This window comes from Canis lupus, chromosome 11 (genome assembly GCF_003254725.2).
Source record: "Canis lupus dingo isolate Sandy chromosome 11, ASM325472v2, whole genome shotgun sequence".
Taxonomy (NCBI): domain Eukaryota; kingdom Metazoa; phylum Chordata; class Mammalia; order Carnivora; family Canidae; genus Canis; species Canis lupus.
This window is the reverse complement of record NC_064253.1, coordinates 64,228,396-64,245,790: the sequence shown is the minus strand read 5'-3', so window position 1 is coordinate 64,245,790 and position 17,395 is coordinate 64,228,396. Positions and strand designations below refer to the sequence as shown.

The following is a 17,395-nucleotide window of genomic DNA, read 5'->3' as shown; positions in this document are numbered from 1 at the left end:
TTTGTAATTACAAACCCTCTAATCAAGAAAAATTCAGCCCAGTTTCACTAGTGAATTCTATCAAATATTTAAGGAATAATACTATTTCTATGTGTACTCATCCAGAAAAACAGGCAAGGAATACATCCTTCCTAAAGTTTTATGATGTCAGCATGACACTGACACCAAAACCTGATAATGGCATCACAAGAAAAGAAAATTAGAGGCAATATGTTTCATGAATGTAGATGCAAAAACCTCCACAAAATATTAGCAGAGGGAATCCATGTGATTATCTCATTAGATCTAGAAAAAAAATATTTGACAAATGAAATGGCTGTTTATTTAAAAAACAAAAACAACTGTCAGCACAGGAGAGGAAGAAAGGAACATCCCTTTTTTTTTTTTTTTTTTTTTGGAACATCCCATTTTTGATCAAGAGCATCTATTAAAAGCCTGAAGCTAACCTGCTGGTGGAAAGGCCAAATCTTTTACCCTCCCTAAATGTAGACCTATTTATAAGCTAATCGTCTAAGTGTGGGTCAGTTTTCTCCATCAACTGCAAGCCTAAGCTTCCACTCCAGTAACAGGCAGATTTTAGGTAATAGTATTACCTCTGATCTCAGGTTTATGTGTTTCCACCCTACAGATCTCTCTTTTTCTATGGGTTAAAACAGTGACAACCAAAGCTTTGAGAGTCTCAAAATAGGTCCCCAGCTGTTGATGCTCACATGGAATCTGCATCTTAGTACCCCTGGAAAGCAAAAATATAAGGATATTGGCTTAAGACATGATGAGACACATACAGGCCTGTTGCAAGTGGAACACAGTTCCTGTTAGGCTCCAGGGTGATGTCGCAAAGGTGGTGGTATAGGATACCCCAGCCTCTGTCCCCCAACAGAGATCAGCAATTAGAACAAAAATAGCTCAGAGAGAGATCAGAAGCCTACTTAAGAAACTTCAGTAACACAGTGGAACAAAGATAACCCCACAAACAGGGAAGGAAGAACAGCTTCATTTTACCTACAGCATCCTGTCCTGCTGGCTGACACTGCTCAGTGCCAAGCGGGAACTCTCCAGCTAGAAGGAGGGCCCTTCCCTGAGAAGGAGAGAACCGGGTGAACAGCCAGCTTTCCTAGCCTTTCAGGACGCTATATTCAGGACCCCCTTGGGTTTTTACCCCATCCAGAAACTGGTAAGGCTGAGATACACAGAGCCAGCTGGGAACAAGGAAGAAAAGCAGGAGCTACCACTATCAGCCACAGAGAGGAATGACCATAGTTCCAGTGATCTGCTCCTCAGATGAACTCAGCAGCTCTCCCCACTGAAGAAACCAACAGCCACTAAGGGTCTCGGGCAGATTTCACCAGCTTTTGCCCTATAGGTTTTTGCGTTCACAGCTGTCTGTGCCCCTTCCTGCTGCTCTCTGTCACCCTTTTGTCCCCAACTCCTCATTCCTCCATCACCAACACCCCCTACCCACCCATGCCAGAGCTCAGAATCCGCACCAGCAGCCAGCCCTGGCTTCTGCGGCAATGGGGGTGCAAGATGCCAGCTTAGACCCCAAGCAGGCAAATCTGGACAGTGGGTGACAAGGGCCAAAGCTTTTCCATCAACCTCGGGATTCTGGTCTTAGAAATCCTTTTAAAATTCCCAAGGTAAGGATGAATGGGAGAAGAGTGAAAGTATCAAAATAAGACACAGATATATTGGAAGAAAGACATTTTAGAACGAGGTCTTGGGGCACCCAGGTGCCTCAGTCTGTTAAGCATCTCACTCTTGATTTCAATTCAGGTCATGATCTCAGTTCAGGTCTTCCTGTCTCCTAGCCCTCCCTCTGCTCATTCTCGCTCATTCTCTCTCTCTTTCTCTCTCTCTCATAAATAAATAAATAAATAAATAAATAAATAAATAAATAAATAAATAATCTATCTGTCTATCTATCTTTTTTTTTTCTCTATCTATCTTTAAAAAAAAAAGGTGGTCTTGAAAAGTAGAGTTCCATACACACACACACACACACACACACACACACACATGCACACAACCTAATCTTTGTTTCTCCAGGGCATGATGCTCTTACTTTTCTTGTACTAACATCGTACGCCCACCACCCTGATATAAAAAAAAAAACGCTCCTAATTTCAAGACCTGGGGTAAAACTAACAGGCAGGCAAATTGTGTGGCTGACACAGGCTAAAGGAGGATGTATTGAGAGCCCTTAAGAACTGTGCTTTAATTCCTGAAAATGTAATTAGGCTTGGAGAGCCATCATTTTATTAAGCAACCAAGAATCCTTGACAGAACTTTGTTCTGTACAGTTTAGCTCTCCAATATGTATTGTCCTTATAGTATTTAGCTCCCATAACAAGGAAAGAGTTTGGGAGATATTTCCCGTCTTCCATTAATGAAAATACAACTTAATAACATGTTTGAATTATCCTTCATGAAATAGGTTGCTCTTCCCTGGCTTTCAAGAACCCTAAGTTTGTCAGTCTTGCTCAAAAAATGTAATACCACAAGCTACTTAGTCCTAATATATCATGTTCATAATCACAGGAATATATTTATAGAATCATAACTTGACATTTATACCAAGATATTACTGATTAGCAGACTCTTGAGGCTACAGATAATTAGATTCACTAGTTATTTTTTTTAATATTAAGGAATTGGCCAAAGAAAAATATTTTTGGATTTTAAATTATTTATGACCACAAAAATTTTCAAATTCATATTTTAAAAGATAAACATTACTCTTTTTTTTTTTTACCTCATAACACTTTTTTCACAACCCCTTATCCATTCTGATTTTCCAAAAAATAAAGACTTTACCTATTCCCATGGAACTGTCGTCATGTTATGCCAACTAAAATGAAGAGCCTGGTTTTGCTCTGTTAGATTGGCCAGTTTCACACAGAGATTACTGAACTCCAGTTCTGTTTTGAGGGAGGAAGTGTAAAAGAATGAGGCCCTTACTTCTTGCATTATGTACAGCCCTACACTGTGTCTTTGCTCTGTGAACGTTGCTACTCAAAGTGTGGTCTACAGACCAGCAGCAAGAACAGCCTCTTCTTCTAGAAGCTTGCTGGGAATGTAGAATCACTAACCCTACCCCATCCTTACAGATTTGGGATTTGCCTTTTCACACTATTTCCAGGTGATTCATACGCACATTACAGTGTGAGTGTCTCAGGAAATGAGACTTTATTATGGCATCAGTAACTTTAAATGCTGGGCACCTCCCTCTTTGGAGACAAAAAGATAAGGAAAGCATTAGAAGGAGGGAGAACTTCCAGTCATTTCTAGGTCAACGTCCTTAGTGCTTCCCTGGTTAATCTGTACAATGTAGGAGATCTTGATGACTTTCAAAAGTTAGAGGCTTTTAATATGATTTCAACAAAGATGGCAAACACAAATCAAGTACTGTGCCTTAAAAATGTGTAGCAGAGACCTGTAAGTCTTTAAGTGTTTGTGTTTGTTCTGTTTGCATTTTGTCCTTTGTTTTGTCTCTATCAGTGATCTCACTTTGCATTGTCATCTGGACAACTGAGTCTCTCATTCCTCAAGGGGGCAGGCATTCACCATGGTACTGATTGTAACATGCTTGGTCATGGAGGTAGCATGAGCCATAGGTTCGATAGCACAAACAAACATTTGAAGACTGTTGACTATTTAAACTAGTTTTAACAGTGGAGTTGGCTTGACTAGTATTTTGGAAAGTGACTTAAGAAGTTGTAAGATGACTAGTCCAGACATTAAAAACAAAATGTTTTATGCTAAATTAATTTCAAGGGCTAAGAATTAGGCTTGGATTTTGACCTCAGAAAACATCTGAGCTCTTTTAATTCATTTAGGCTCCTGTCCCCTTGCTATGTCATAGCTTCAGACAGTATCCCACCAAAACTTTCCCCAGCACAACACTTAGCATACTTTATTATAATAACTTGGCCACTTATGTCTGTTCCTAATTAGATCGTGGTCTCCATGAAGGCAGGGGCTGGCATATTCATTTTTGTATCACAGGTACCTAGCACATAATAGGTACTTAATAATTATGAATGAAATGAATGAATAAATGAAGATAATTGACAGAGAAATAGAAATACTTAAAGAAGGATAAAGAATCTAAATATCTTTCTTTTTTAAAAAAAGATTTTATTTATTTGAGACAGAGTGTGTGTGTGCATGGGGAGTGGGAGAGGGAGAGGAATAATCTCAAGCAGACGCATGCTAAGCATGGAGCCCAACATGGGACTTGATCCCATGACTCTAAGATCATGACCTGACCCAATCAATCTCCAACTGAGCCTCCTATGCACCCTTAAACTCACTTTCTAAGCATGAAATGCTATATGAAAATACATGGAGTAAAATATATTTAATTTAGATCCCATCTATTCAGAACTTGTAAAGCACACCTTTTGATTAGACTATATTTTATGCTTTTGTGCTGTGAAGAAGATTAAATAAGATGGGACAGATTTTATTGATTTGACGGTAATTTGGAAGTATTCATTTAGATACAACTGATAAGTTAACACTTCTTTAAATAGTAGGTCAGATACTATGAAGTTCTATTCATGAAAACAATTTTTCTATTATGAGAACAAATAAAATTTCATTTCCTTAAATAAAATTCTTTTTTTAAGATTTTATTTAGTTATTTATTTATCTGACAGAGAGAGAACAGATAGAGGGACCAGCAGAGGGAGAGGAAGCAGTAGGCTCCCCACTGAGCTGGTAGCCCAATGAGGGGCTCAATCCCAGGACCCTAGGATCATGACCTGAACCAAAGGCAGGTACTTAACCAACCAAGCCACCCCAGTACCCCTCCTTAAATACAATTCTAATTAAGTCACCTCATAACTGAGATAGGTGTTCCCTCTGAGGAGTCAAATTGGGGGAATTTTTGTTATAAGAAAAATGACATTCAACGGCAAGCAAGCAATCACCTCAGTAACTTGCAGCATTAGAACTTCTCCTTCTGTCCTTCTCCGATTGACTTATTTCACTCAGCATAATACCCTCCCGTTCCATCCACGTTGAAGCAAATGGTGGGTATTTGTCATTTCTAATGGCTGAGTAATATTCCATTGTTACATAAACCACATCTTCTTTATCCATTCATCTTTCAATGGACACCAAGGTATATGGTCTCATTCATTTGGGGAATATAAACAATGGTGAAAGGGAATAGAAGGGAAGGGAGAAGAAATGGGTAGGAAATATCAGAAAGGGAGACAGAACATGAAGACTCCTAACTCTGGGAAACGAACTAGGGGTAGTGGAAGGGTAGGAGGGTGGGGGGTGGGGGTGACTGGGTGATGGGCACTGAGGGGGGCACTTGACGGGATGAGCACTGGGTGTTATTCTGTATGTTGGCAAATTGAACACCAATAAAAAATTTATTCTTAAAAAAAAAAAAGAACTTCTCTTTCTGAAGTTCAAGAGTCAACTCATAACGATTATCAAATAGCTTCTTCATATTTTGGAGCCTTGACCTCCAATGACCAAAATGTGTAAACAAAACAGAAAGTTGCCAAGTTCCAACCCAGTAATATGAAGTATTTTTTTAAACCTTCAAACACTTCTATCCTTTGCACACTCTGTGAGCTGGAATCCCAGCTAGAAATAGAAGGCATGCTTAACCTGGATAATTGAAATGAGCTTAATAATGGGTCTGCTTTACAAAACCACGGGCAGAGTTCAGGGAAACCAACAGGAATGGTGAAACATGCCAGGGGCAAACCAAGTAGGGAGATCAGCCACAGTCTCACCAAGCCCTGAAGGAGGAAGGGGAGAGAATGGTTACCAGAATTAGTAGAGAACAGAAGCAGGAAAGGGCTGCAGGCAGGAGGTGTAGCCTTCACATGAGGAAAGTAGCCAGAGCCAATGCCCTACCCTACTGGAAGGGAGACCATAAAGCATATACGCTGACCTCACTCTTCTTTCCACCCTTAGGTCTCCTGCTGGTGTCTTGCATTGATCCAACCCAATAGGAAACCAAAGGACAAAAGAGCCTAACTGATGCAGTCCACAGAAGTCAGCCTCATGGGGCAGTACGCAGAAGTAGAGAATGGATTTGAAGGGTGGACAGAAAATACCTGCTATGCACACCTCCTTCAAAATTCTTCTACTGCAGGGGCACCTGGGTGGCTCAGATGGTTAAGCATCTGCCTTCAGCTCAGGTCAGGATCTCCTGGTCCTAGGACTGAGCCCCATAGTGCTCCCAGCTCAGCAAAGAGTCTGCTTCTCCTTTTCTCTCTGCCTCTCCCCTTGCTCATGTGCTTTCTCTCTCCCTGTATCTGTCTCAAATGAAGAAATAAAATCTTTTTTAAAAAAAATTCTTCTACTGCAAAGTATTTACAATATTATTCACAAACTTATTCTGTCCTAACACTGCTGAGAACTGATTGAAGAAAGGATCTATGATAACAACAAATTTTCCAATAATGATGACATTTGCTAGTTCCTAATATTTTCATGGGGATGCAAGATTGGCTGATTCTTTCACTCAGAGACAGGGTAAAGGCAAATTTTCTATCTCCCTGAAACCTGCTGAGATGAAAGAAAAGTTGGACAAAATTTATCTTCTATGAAACTAGGAGAGTTAAGATTTCTAAATTACAGATTCTAAGAATCACCTTCCCTAAGGAGTAAAAATTGTGTTAAAACAGTGGACAATCCTAAAAGGTGATCTCTACCTCTAGAGATTCCAGTTGGCTTTCAAAAAATTCTCTATAAGTAAAGAGAGAGTTCACAGAGGCCCAACGCTGGGATGGTGAGGAGTGGCATGAACAAGTCATGAAAGACATGGGAAACATCTGTGTGGAGCACCTGGTTCCATACCAGCATGGCGCAGAAATGACTCCAATGGAGCTACTACTCTGTGAAATATCTCTCTCTCTCTCTCTTTCTCTATCTATTTATCTCTATCTCTATCTCTTATCAGTGAAAGTCTAAAATTTTAAAACTTAATGTAGAGGACTCGTAGTCATAATCTACCACAGTCTAGCCATAGTCTGGAGGTTAGAGTAGAAAAGAAGGAAAGTAACAATCACCTTTGTAGATGACTTGCCCCCTCCCCTCTGTTTGTAGATGCTAAACAGAGCTGACCACATAGCGACAAATGAGCACCAAATATCTGTCTGCCCCTCTGCTCTGAGACACATGCACATACACACACACACACACACACAGACACACACACACACACACAGAGCTGGAATATGTGATCTATCTCAGTGACCTGCTCACATACTACAAGGCATTTTTAGAGAAGATATTATAGAGTTGTAAGAAATATTTATGAGACAAAGATCGCATCTAAAGTCACAATCTTGGGCAGCCCAGGTGGCTCAGTGGTTTAGCGCTGCCATCAGCCCAGGGCGTGATCCTGGAGACCTGGGATCGAGTCCCACATCGGGCTCCCTGCATGGAGCCTGCTTCTCCCTCTGCCTGTGTCTCTCCCTCTCTCTCTCTGTGTGTCTCTCATGAAGAAATAAATAAAATCTTTTTAAAAAAATTTAAAAAAATAATAAAGTCACGATCTTCCCCAAACACTGTCTCCCCCTTATTCTTGGGCAAACAGAATGCTTGGATAGAACACCTGTTTGGAGTTCTAAATGAGGAGTAATAAGTGCAAAACTTTCAACATGCATAGATTCTATATGCTTAATTATTATTTTTTAAAAAGACAGGAAAGATTTACATGCAAAAGGCAAGTAAGTATATTTCAAAAGAAAAAATACAAGTAAATGAAATTTTCAGATAAATTCTCCATGCAAAGAAATTAAAGAAAATATGAAACCTTTCTAAAATGTGCAAAATGAGCTGGAGGAGTCAGAAAACAAATTGAAGATGACAATAAAACCATTATAGAAATGAAATCTACATTAGAATGAGTAAGAACTAAACAAATATTGCTAAGAACCAGTCAGTTGCCTAGAGGATTGACTTTAAAATGTAACAAAAGCTCAGAGGAAAAATCAGGGAAAAAAACATAAACAATTTGAGATAGTTATGGATAACTATGGTTAGTTATGGAGTTATCAATTTGACATAGATATGGATATGACACATACATCTATTATGTATAATACATAAAACATAATAGATGTATGTGTTGTAAATAAGAGAACAAGTATATTGTTTAATTGAAAGCCATAAAGAAAATGTCTTTACCAAAAAAAAAGGAAAATATAAATCTTTAGATCAAGGGAATGTATCATTTTCCAGAAAAAACTGACCAGTGACTTGCAGTGAGAAATATCAAAACTGACCAGTGACAAAAAAAAAACTGACCAGTGACTTGCAGTGAGGAATATCACAAAAAGTTATTAAACTCTCATGTTTAAAAATAATTTTTTCAGCACCAAGGTAAAAAAAAAAAAAATTGCAAGAGTGGGAGGGCTTGCATTGCAAGCCAGTTACAAAGAGTAAATAATCAGGCTAGCCTCACTCTTTTTCAGAGCAACAGTTCATGCCACAACACAGCGGAACAATGTCTTATAGAATTATGGGGGGGGGGTACAGGAATGTATAATTTTACAGTCGATTTATTTGTTCATAGAAGCAACAGAAAGGCATTCAGAATATAATGCCCTTGGGCCCTGTTTGAAAACAGTACTTTCCAACTAAACACTTAATGCTCAGGAAAGAGGATGCCAGTGAGGAAGGGGCTGGTGATCTTGGCTCCATCCAGATCCAAGACTAACACTAAGCCCACAAAGCATGGTGCTGCCTCAGGATCTTTGCAACTGCTCTTCCTTCTGAGGCTCACCTACTCACTTGTTCAAGACTCTGTTCAAACGCTCCCACTCAGAAACCTGTCTCCTGACTCCTCCATCAAAAATAACCCTCCATCATCACCCTCCAGTCTCCTAATATGTTTTATTTTTATTCTTAACACATAACACTTCCTGACATTAATGTATATACACATTGGGTCTCCTCTATGAAATGAAAGCTCTGTGATGGGAGGATCTTTTTCAGTTTTGTTCACTGCGGTATTCTCAGCACTTAGAATGGTGCCCAGTGCATAAGCGGTGCTCAGTTGATTGAGTGAACTGTGAGAATTATGGTTACAAATCAAAATTGCCAATGTTAAAAACTTTGAAAATGTAAAATGAACAATGTAACTGCAACAAATAGTAAATGGAGGGCTGAGTGATATACTCTCATTTCCTCAATTATAGGAGTAAGAAACCAACCAATGAAATTGAAATTTGACAAACTCTACAAATGTTACTTGATCACTTTTTAAAGTAAATTAGGCATTTTAAGTTTTCCCTTTGTAAATAATTTTCATTCTCTTTTGGACTCAAGCTTCCTATTTATATTTTATAGCTCCATAGTGCTCTCTGAAAAAATGAAAAGTAGCCTGGAGGCCCTCAGTCCAGTGAGGAAAAGCACAGACTGTGACCACTGAGTAGTTACATTAAGTTAGATGAGTCAAATATAAATGTATTACTCAGATATAAATATATGCTTGAGTATATATACTCAGAGGTGGTGAGGGTCGTCAAGGAGTTGAAGAAACAGGGACTCAAAATTACGGATTGCAATGTAAAGTGATAGAACATTTTTGGACGCACTTTGACAGTATATAGAGAAATTCATAATATGCATATTCACTCACTCAGCAATTCCATTTCTGGAAAGTAGTATACAGATTCAGCTGCAGGATGTACAAAGATGTTCATTGCAACATTGCATATAATAGCAAAAAAAAAAGTGGTAACAAACCTAAACCTTTATCAAAGAGGACTGATGAACTATATTCCAAAAGTAAATGCTAATCAGCTAATAAAAGCACATGTGAGGGACACCTGGGTGGCTCAGTGGTTTAGAGCCTGCATTCGGCCCAGGGCGTGATCCTGGAGTCCCGGGATCGAGTCCCACATCAGGCTCCCTGCATGGAGCCTGCTTCTCCCTCTGCCTCTCTCTCTCTTTCTGTGTCTCTCATGAATAAATAAATAAAATCTTTTTAAAAAAGCATATGTGATAGATGTATACATATTGATATATAAAATTATGCACCATACATTAAGAGGAAAAAGCAAGCTACAGAATAATGTATGTGGTATGATTTCATTTATATAAAAGAAGTATTTAAACTTATATGTGTTTCCAACTCTCTTTTGTTTGCATGGAAAATATCTGGAAGGATACCTCCAAACTGTTCGTGGTAATGCTCTAAGGACTAAGCCTTGGGGGAAAGCATAGGGAAAGGGGGAGGTTCACTTCCTAAACTAAACCCCAAAACATTTGAACTGTTGTAAAAAGCATACACTGCTTCCATCATAAAATTAACTTTTAAAAGCCTTCACACATTTTTTAACACGTTTATTCAATGTCTACGATGTGCTGAGCACGTGAAATGGCACACTTTGTGTAATAGGAGGACAGACTTAGCCAACAAAAAGGGTTCAAGGTCATATAGCACCCATAGTCACATTTAGACTAAACAGGAAATTCCTTGAAGACAGTATCCGGTCACCATTTATCCCCAGTACCTATCACAGTGCTTGGCACATAGGAAATATTCAGTAAATGTTTGCTGAATAAATGGGTGAATGTATGAATGAGGCATATATTAAAAATCAGAAATCAGCTATGACTCAATATCCCTCACACACTTATCTCTTCATGAGACTAGATTTGTTTATGTGAAAGAACAATCTTTAGCTGAGATGCTCTGTGATCTCCTGTGGCTTGGCCTGTGGCTAAGTCTATGTGAAAGCAGGCATCTAAAAAAAAAAATAAAAAATAAATAAAAATAAATAAAAAGCAGGCACCTGACAAGCGATGGGAAATGTCATTTCTGAGTCCCATCACATCAGTTCTGAGGCTGCCATCTATGTTGTCAGAGGCCCAGTGCAGGCAGAGAGGGCAACAATTTAAAGAGCTCCCACGTTACGTCCTCTGTGCCTTTCAGCTCCCACAGTTTTGAAGACGGTGTTCTAGAGAAGTATCCAGCAAAACCAATAGGTGTCGTATCAAATTAATAACCACACATACTAAAGTTTGTTCCCACATATAACATTGATCACACTCAACCCAACAAGGAGGGCAGCCAGGTACAATCAGTTAGAACTCTGCTGGCTATATGTATTTTTTTTTTCCTATTTCAACGGAGATGCCCTTGTTTTATTAAAAGCAATAATACTCATGGATAAATGTTTATATTTTTATTTTCACCATATTTGATTTAAAATTAACAACCTTGGCTTATTCAAAACTATCAGGTACTAGATTATCACACACTGTCTGGCTTTTTAAATTGATAATCCGCTTCTCCTGTAGCAGATATTTGCAGGATTCTGATGCCTGGCTATGACACGTATTTTCTTTTTTTTTTTTTCTTCCAAGTTTTTATTTGAATTCAAGTTAGTTAACATTAGTGTAGTATTGGTTTCAGGAGTAGAACCTAGTGATTCATCACTTACATATAACACCCAGTGCTCATCACAAAAGCACCCTTAATGCCAGTCCCCACCTATAACCCATCCTCCATCCCCCTTCCTCCATCAACCCTCAGTTTGTTCTTTATTGTTAAGAGTATCTTATGATTTGCCTCCTTCTGTTTTTATCTTGTTTCCTTCCCTTCCCCTTGTTCATCTGTTTTACTTCTTAAATTCTACATATGAGTGAAATCATATGGTATTTGTCTTTTTCTGACTGACTTATTTCACTCAGCATAACCTTCTAGTTCCATTCATGTTGTTGCAAATGGCAAGACTTCATTCATTTTGGTGGCTGAGTAATATTCCATTGCATCTATATGATGGAATAATATAATAATATAATGTGATATATACACAATCTTCTTTATCCATTCATCAGTCGAGGGCCATCTGGGCTCCTTCCATAATTTGGCTATTGTTGATAATGCTGCTATAAACATTGGGGTGCATGCCCTCCTTCAAATCAGCATCTTTGTATCCTTTGGCTAAATACCTACTAGTACAATTGCTCAGTCATAGAATAAAATAGTTCTATTTTTAACTTTTTGAGGAGCCTCCACACTGTTTTCCAGAGTGGCTGCACCAGTTTGCATTCCCATCAACAGTGCAGGAGGGTTCCCCTTCCTCTGTCTTTACCAACATCTGTTATTTCCTGAGTTACTAATTTTAGCCATTCTGACAGGTGTAAGGCGGTATCTCATTATTGTTTTGATTTGTATTTCCCTGATGATGAGTGATGCTGAGCATTTTTTCATGTGTCTGTTTGCCGTCTGTATGTCCTCTTTGGAGAAACGTCTGTTCCTGTCTTCTGCCCCTTTTGTAACTGGATTATTTTGGGTGTGTTGACTTCGATAAGTTCTTTACAGATTTTGGATACTAGCCCTCTATCTGATATGCTATGGCACATTTTCTATGCCGTCTATTTTACATACCTTCAGAGGAAAAGTTTATATTAGCTTCTTGAACTTTTAAGCCTCAAAGTTTCAAAAGACAAATAATTATCATCACGCCCATTCATAAAGCTCTTTGGTGGCTCCCCATAGCACTTAGCCACGTCTCTAAACCACCTTCCTCTCACTGCCAAAGCTCCAGCCATACCACCCTTCTTTCAGTTTTTCCAACCTTCCAAGGACTTCTCCTGGGCCAGGGCCTTAGCACGTGCTGTTGTCTCAGCCCAGACGGCTTCTTCCCTCTACTCCTCACCTAGCCAACTCCTTCTCATCCTCTAGATCTCACATCAGATATCAGTTCCCCAGGGAGGCTTTGCTGACACTCTAATCTAACTTATATCCCCTTCCTGTTATTTTCTCTGTGCATTTCCCTCCATGGCATTTATTGCACCTTTATTTATATATTCATTTGTGTTTACTGCTTTAACATCTACCTTTTCATTCGACTAAGAACTTCAGATGATGAAGAATCGTGACTGCTTTGTTGACCAATGCTAATCTCAACAAGGATTTGTTAGCTAAATGAAAAAATAAAAGAAGGAAGTGAAATTTTATTCCCCGTTTAATTCTTTTTCATAAACATAAGCTGAACCCCATAAGAAAGAAGAATTGAGCCCCTATCTCACTGATATTTAAAGCAGCCTGTTCTATTTAAGATGAGATTTTGAGAGAGCTTAGGATAAGGAGAAGAATAGGTGCTGAGAAATTTTGTTAGACCCAAGACAGGAAAAGGTGGTATTCTGAAAGGAGAGAAAAAGAGTTTAAAAGTTGATTATGTTAATGAAGCAAAGAAAGTGGGACTGAGAACAGACAGACAGTTGGAAATGCAGGAGGTTAACTGGAAGGGGAGAAGGACTTTGGAATGTCACAGGGGAGCAGGAAAGCCAGGGCCAGGTTGATCAGGAGAGAAGGGGGCTGGTTGTGGCACCTATGTGGATCCTGCAGGAGAGGAAGGGTGCGGGAGGTGAGCACCCCAGGAACAAAAACTTAGCTGGAGGAGGGAGAGGAAATGAGGGAGGGTCCGAGGAAGGGAAGTGACAAATTCTTTATGCTGTTCCACACTTACTGAGCACTCAAGTTGGGAGTCTGGAAGATACACAATACATTCATGTACTAACGTGGAAGGGTAAAGATGGAAGTTGCTGCCCTGGCAAACGGCCAGGGTACCCCTTAACCTCCCCCAGTGCGATGACTAGATCTACATTCATTCTCTTATTAAGGACAGTCTCCATGTCTAAACAAACAGCAATGGCAATAAGAATAGAACATGCCAGGGGCCCCTGGGTGGCTCAGTCGGTGAAGTGTCTGCCTCCAGCTCAGGTCATGATTTCAGGGTCCTGGGATCGAGCCCCACATGGGGCTCCCTGCTCAGCAGGGAGTCTGCTTCTTCCTCTGCCCATCCCTACCACTCAGGCTTGCTCTCTCTATCAAATAAAAAACTAAATAAATAAGAATAGAACATGCTAAAGGCCAAGTTGTCCAGCTTCTGCTCTGTGTACCCAGGTCTGTTCTATCTTTTGGTTGCTTCTCCAAATCTACAATGGTATCTTGAGAATTGTGTTACTCTCAGCTGCCCTTGGGGCATTAAGCTTCTTTATAAATTGTCTGGAGGGGAAAAAAACAGCTTGGTGCCAACCTGAGACCTCACAAAATGTCAATGGAGTAGGCTGGAGACCACAGTAATAATAATAGTAGACAACAGATAATATTTATAGATAAGAGATGATATTTATTGAGCTTCCTTTGTGCCAGGCTCTAAGACCATTATATGTATCAATCTGTTTAATCTTCACAAAAATTGCCTGAAATCACTATTATTCCTGCTTCCAGAAATGAGGCCCAGAGAGACTGACGTCATTCAACAAAGTGCACAGGGACTCAAGCCCAGCAAACTGATTTTCCAGAGACTTAATCATTAACTCCTTACATTTGTATACACCTTACACTTTACAAAGCCCCTTAGAAGAGACAGAAACATTATCTGATCCTCTTAAGGATGCTTAAAAAATAAGTCAGGAACATCCTTGTCTCCATTGTATACACGGGGAAACTGAGGCTCAGAGACATTAAATTACTGGCATAGGAAATCAGTAGCACTGGTCCCAGCCAAGGCAGGGGCTGAAATGTGCAACTCCTCGCTCCTAAAACCCCACACCATCTCCTACCCCTGCTTTAGCAGCCTTGTTGGTGAGAATTAAATTGCATCTGCACGATCAGATACGCAGAGGGATAAAAGCTGCATCTAGGGTTTGTTGGGTTTGGCATGAAGGTCCTGATACCTGAACACTGGACGTTATCTCCAGGCTGAAATATGATTTCCTACAGCCCCAGTGTCAGGGAGTATCCGTGGGAAGAGAGCAGGAGGCGGAGAAGCTGACCAAGGGAGCAGCATCTGAGAGCTGGCTTCAGAACCGACCCTTCCCCGGAGCCTGTCGCCTGTCAGGGTGGCCCTGCTGCGGCAGCAGCCTGGGAGAGTGACCAGAAAGCAATGCAGGCACGCACAGACTGACGAGGAAGAAACCCCAGTTCGAACCCACAGCCCAGGCCCTTTATTGTGTCCTTCTGGTTAACGCCCCTCTTGCTCCCTGCCCTCTGCTGCCCAACCCTCCCGTGCCGTGCCCACGGGGCCAAACGTTGTAACCCACCCCGCGCGGGCTGCTGCTCCCACCTTTCTTTCTCGTTTGTCAATTACCCCAGGAACAAATCAATCATGGGGGGGGGGGGGGCGGGGGGGTCGTCCGATGGTTTCTAGTAGCCAGGGCATTGCAGCTCTGGTCCTATTACCCACCAACTCATCATCCTGCCATTACACGCTTCACACCCAACCACATTTGCTTCCCATCCGCAGTGACCCCCCCCCCCTTTTTTTAGCTGCAGTCCTGCTGGCAGGGTTAGGATCGCAAGGAATGGCCCTCGCAGCCGACTCCCGGGGAAGCGGCAGCCGGGGCAGGGGTGGGGGCGCCCGGGACGTGCCTCCCCCCTCGGCGGCCCCTCCCGAGGCCCTGCGGGCCGAGCGAGCGGCGCCCCGGGCTCCTGCCCCCCGCGGCGGCGGCTGCTAGAGAGCCGCGGGGCTGCCACGAGACACCCGACACCCGACACCCATCCCGGACCGGGACCCCGGCGGGCGCGGCCTGCCTCCGCGGTCGTCATGGCAACCCGGCGGGCGGCGCGGCGCGGGGATACTCACTCCATCGCGGCGCTGCTGCGGGGCTCGGGGCTCGGGGCTCGGGGCTCGGGGCTCGGGCGCTGCTCGCTCTGCCGGGGCCGGGGCCGGGGCCGGAGCCGGGGCCGGAGCCGGAGCCGGAGCCGCGCGCGAGGTGGAGCCCGAGCCGCAAGCCTCTCCCCTCCGCGCCCGCACCCCCGCCTCCCCTCGAGGGTTCAAAGTGAACGCTCGGGCTCTCGCGGCTCCCCGCCTGCGAGTAAGACGGGAGGCAATTGGATAACGCGGCTCGCTGGGCGCTGGACCCGCCGCCCCGCTGGCAGGCTTCGGGAGGGAGCGCGCGGGCACCTGCGCGCAGTGCCCCGGGCGCCCGGGGCGGCAGGTGCGCCCGCGGCGGCTCCCCGGGGACGGGCGCGGGGGGCGGGAAGGGGGGGGCACGGCCCCGAGGGCTCGGGAAGCGCGTGAGTCATCCGCAAGCCTGCAGCTCTCCTCTGGGCGCTGGGAAGTTGCAAAAGAACCTGCCCCCCGCGGGCCGGGCTGCGTGGGTTGGGCACGCCGCGGTGCCAGCCCAGCGGGCAACCGCCCGAGTTTCCCAAGGAAAACTCTAGCAGCGCAGCGGCGCGTTCAGGCGGCGCTTCCTTTTTTTTTTTTTTTTTTCTGTCTTTTTTTTTAAATACATTTATTATTTTTTTATTGCTGTTCAATTTGCCAACATATAGCTTCCTATCCTGGGCGACCCCAGGCCCTTCTTATCTCTCCATCTCCTGCGTGACCTGCCCACCAGGAAGGTATTATCCAGTGATCCTCTCCCTCGTTCGTTCTTTGAAAACAATAGATACACTGGATATGGTTTCCCAAATTACCATAGCCCCACCCCAGAGTTACAAGCCGCCCTAGAGCATGTATTTCTCTCCTTATACCGCCTCTGAGGAATCCCTATTCCTAACGGTTTCCCAAGTGGAAACCTGGCTCCCATCCAGGTGCCCTGCACCTGCTGCAATGAAGGATAGACGGGACAGGCTGCAGGCTTCCACTGCGCCTTGAGGCCGGGTCCCTCTGTGAGGGGGGTCCGCAGGGTGCTGAGGATGCAGCCTTAACCATGGTCTTCACAGTCCCTGCCCTAGTGCAGCTTGCGGGATAAAGCAGAAAGACAAAGCACAGAGAAAGAGAAGAATAGACATCACCCCAGGCTGAAAATATTGCCCTAAAAATTAAGTAATAAAATACCAAGATGAAGGTTTTAAAATCAAGTTGTGGGCAGCCCGGGTGGCTCAGCGGTTTAGCGCCGCCTTCAGCCCATGGCGTGATCCTGGAGACCCCGGATCGAGTCCCACATCAGGCTCCCTGTATGGAGCCTGCTTCTCCCTCTGCCTGGGTCTCTGACTCTCTCTGTGTTTGTGTGTGTGTGTGTCATGAATAAATAAATAAAATCTTTTAAAAATCATTAAAAATCAAGTTGTGATGATGATTACACAAATTCACGAGATACTAAAAAAAGCACTAAATTGTACATTCTGGGTGAATTTTATGGTATGTGTATTATATCTTAATAAGGCAGTTTAAAAAAATACTCCAATGGAGGATAAAGGGGAAGTGGACCTGCTATGGTAAGGTGTTCAGGGAAGGACCCCTGAAGAGACTGGCCTGAGAGAGATGGGCCCTGATATGCAGCCCCAGCTTGCTTGGTGAATCTAGATGGGAAAGAGCTCTGCACGATCAAGGGGCTGGAAGGAGATGGCTGCAACCTGTTCTGGGGAATGCATTGCTCCTCCTTTCCCTCTGGAAGGAAAGTGAACCACAAAGTCAATCTTAGTAAAGATTCACAGGGCTGTTTT

The 17,395-nt window shown here is 42.7% G+C and overlaps 1 protein-coding gene across 4 annotated transcripts in view; it reads right to left on the bottom strand.

Moving 5' to 3' along the window:
- PALM2AKAP2 (PALM2 and AKAP2 fusion) overlaps window positions 1–15,692 on the bottom strand; it is a 460,195-nt gene extending 444,503 nt beyond the window's left edge. For all 4 annotated transcript variants that reach the window (XM_049116365.1, XM_025432731.3, XM_025432733.3 and 1 more), the window contains exon 1: window positions 15,588–15,692. In XM_049116365.1, the coding sequence (XP_048972322.1) occupies window positions 15,588–15,592 (5 nt within the window). In that variant the 5' untranslated portion in view covers window positions 15,593–15,692. The remainder of the gene's footprint in view (window positions 1–15,587) is intronic.
- Between the last annotated feature and the right edge of the window lie 1,703 nt (window positions 15,693–17,395).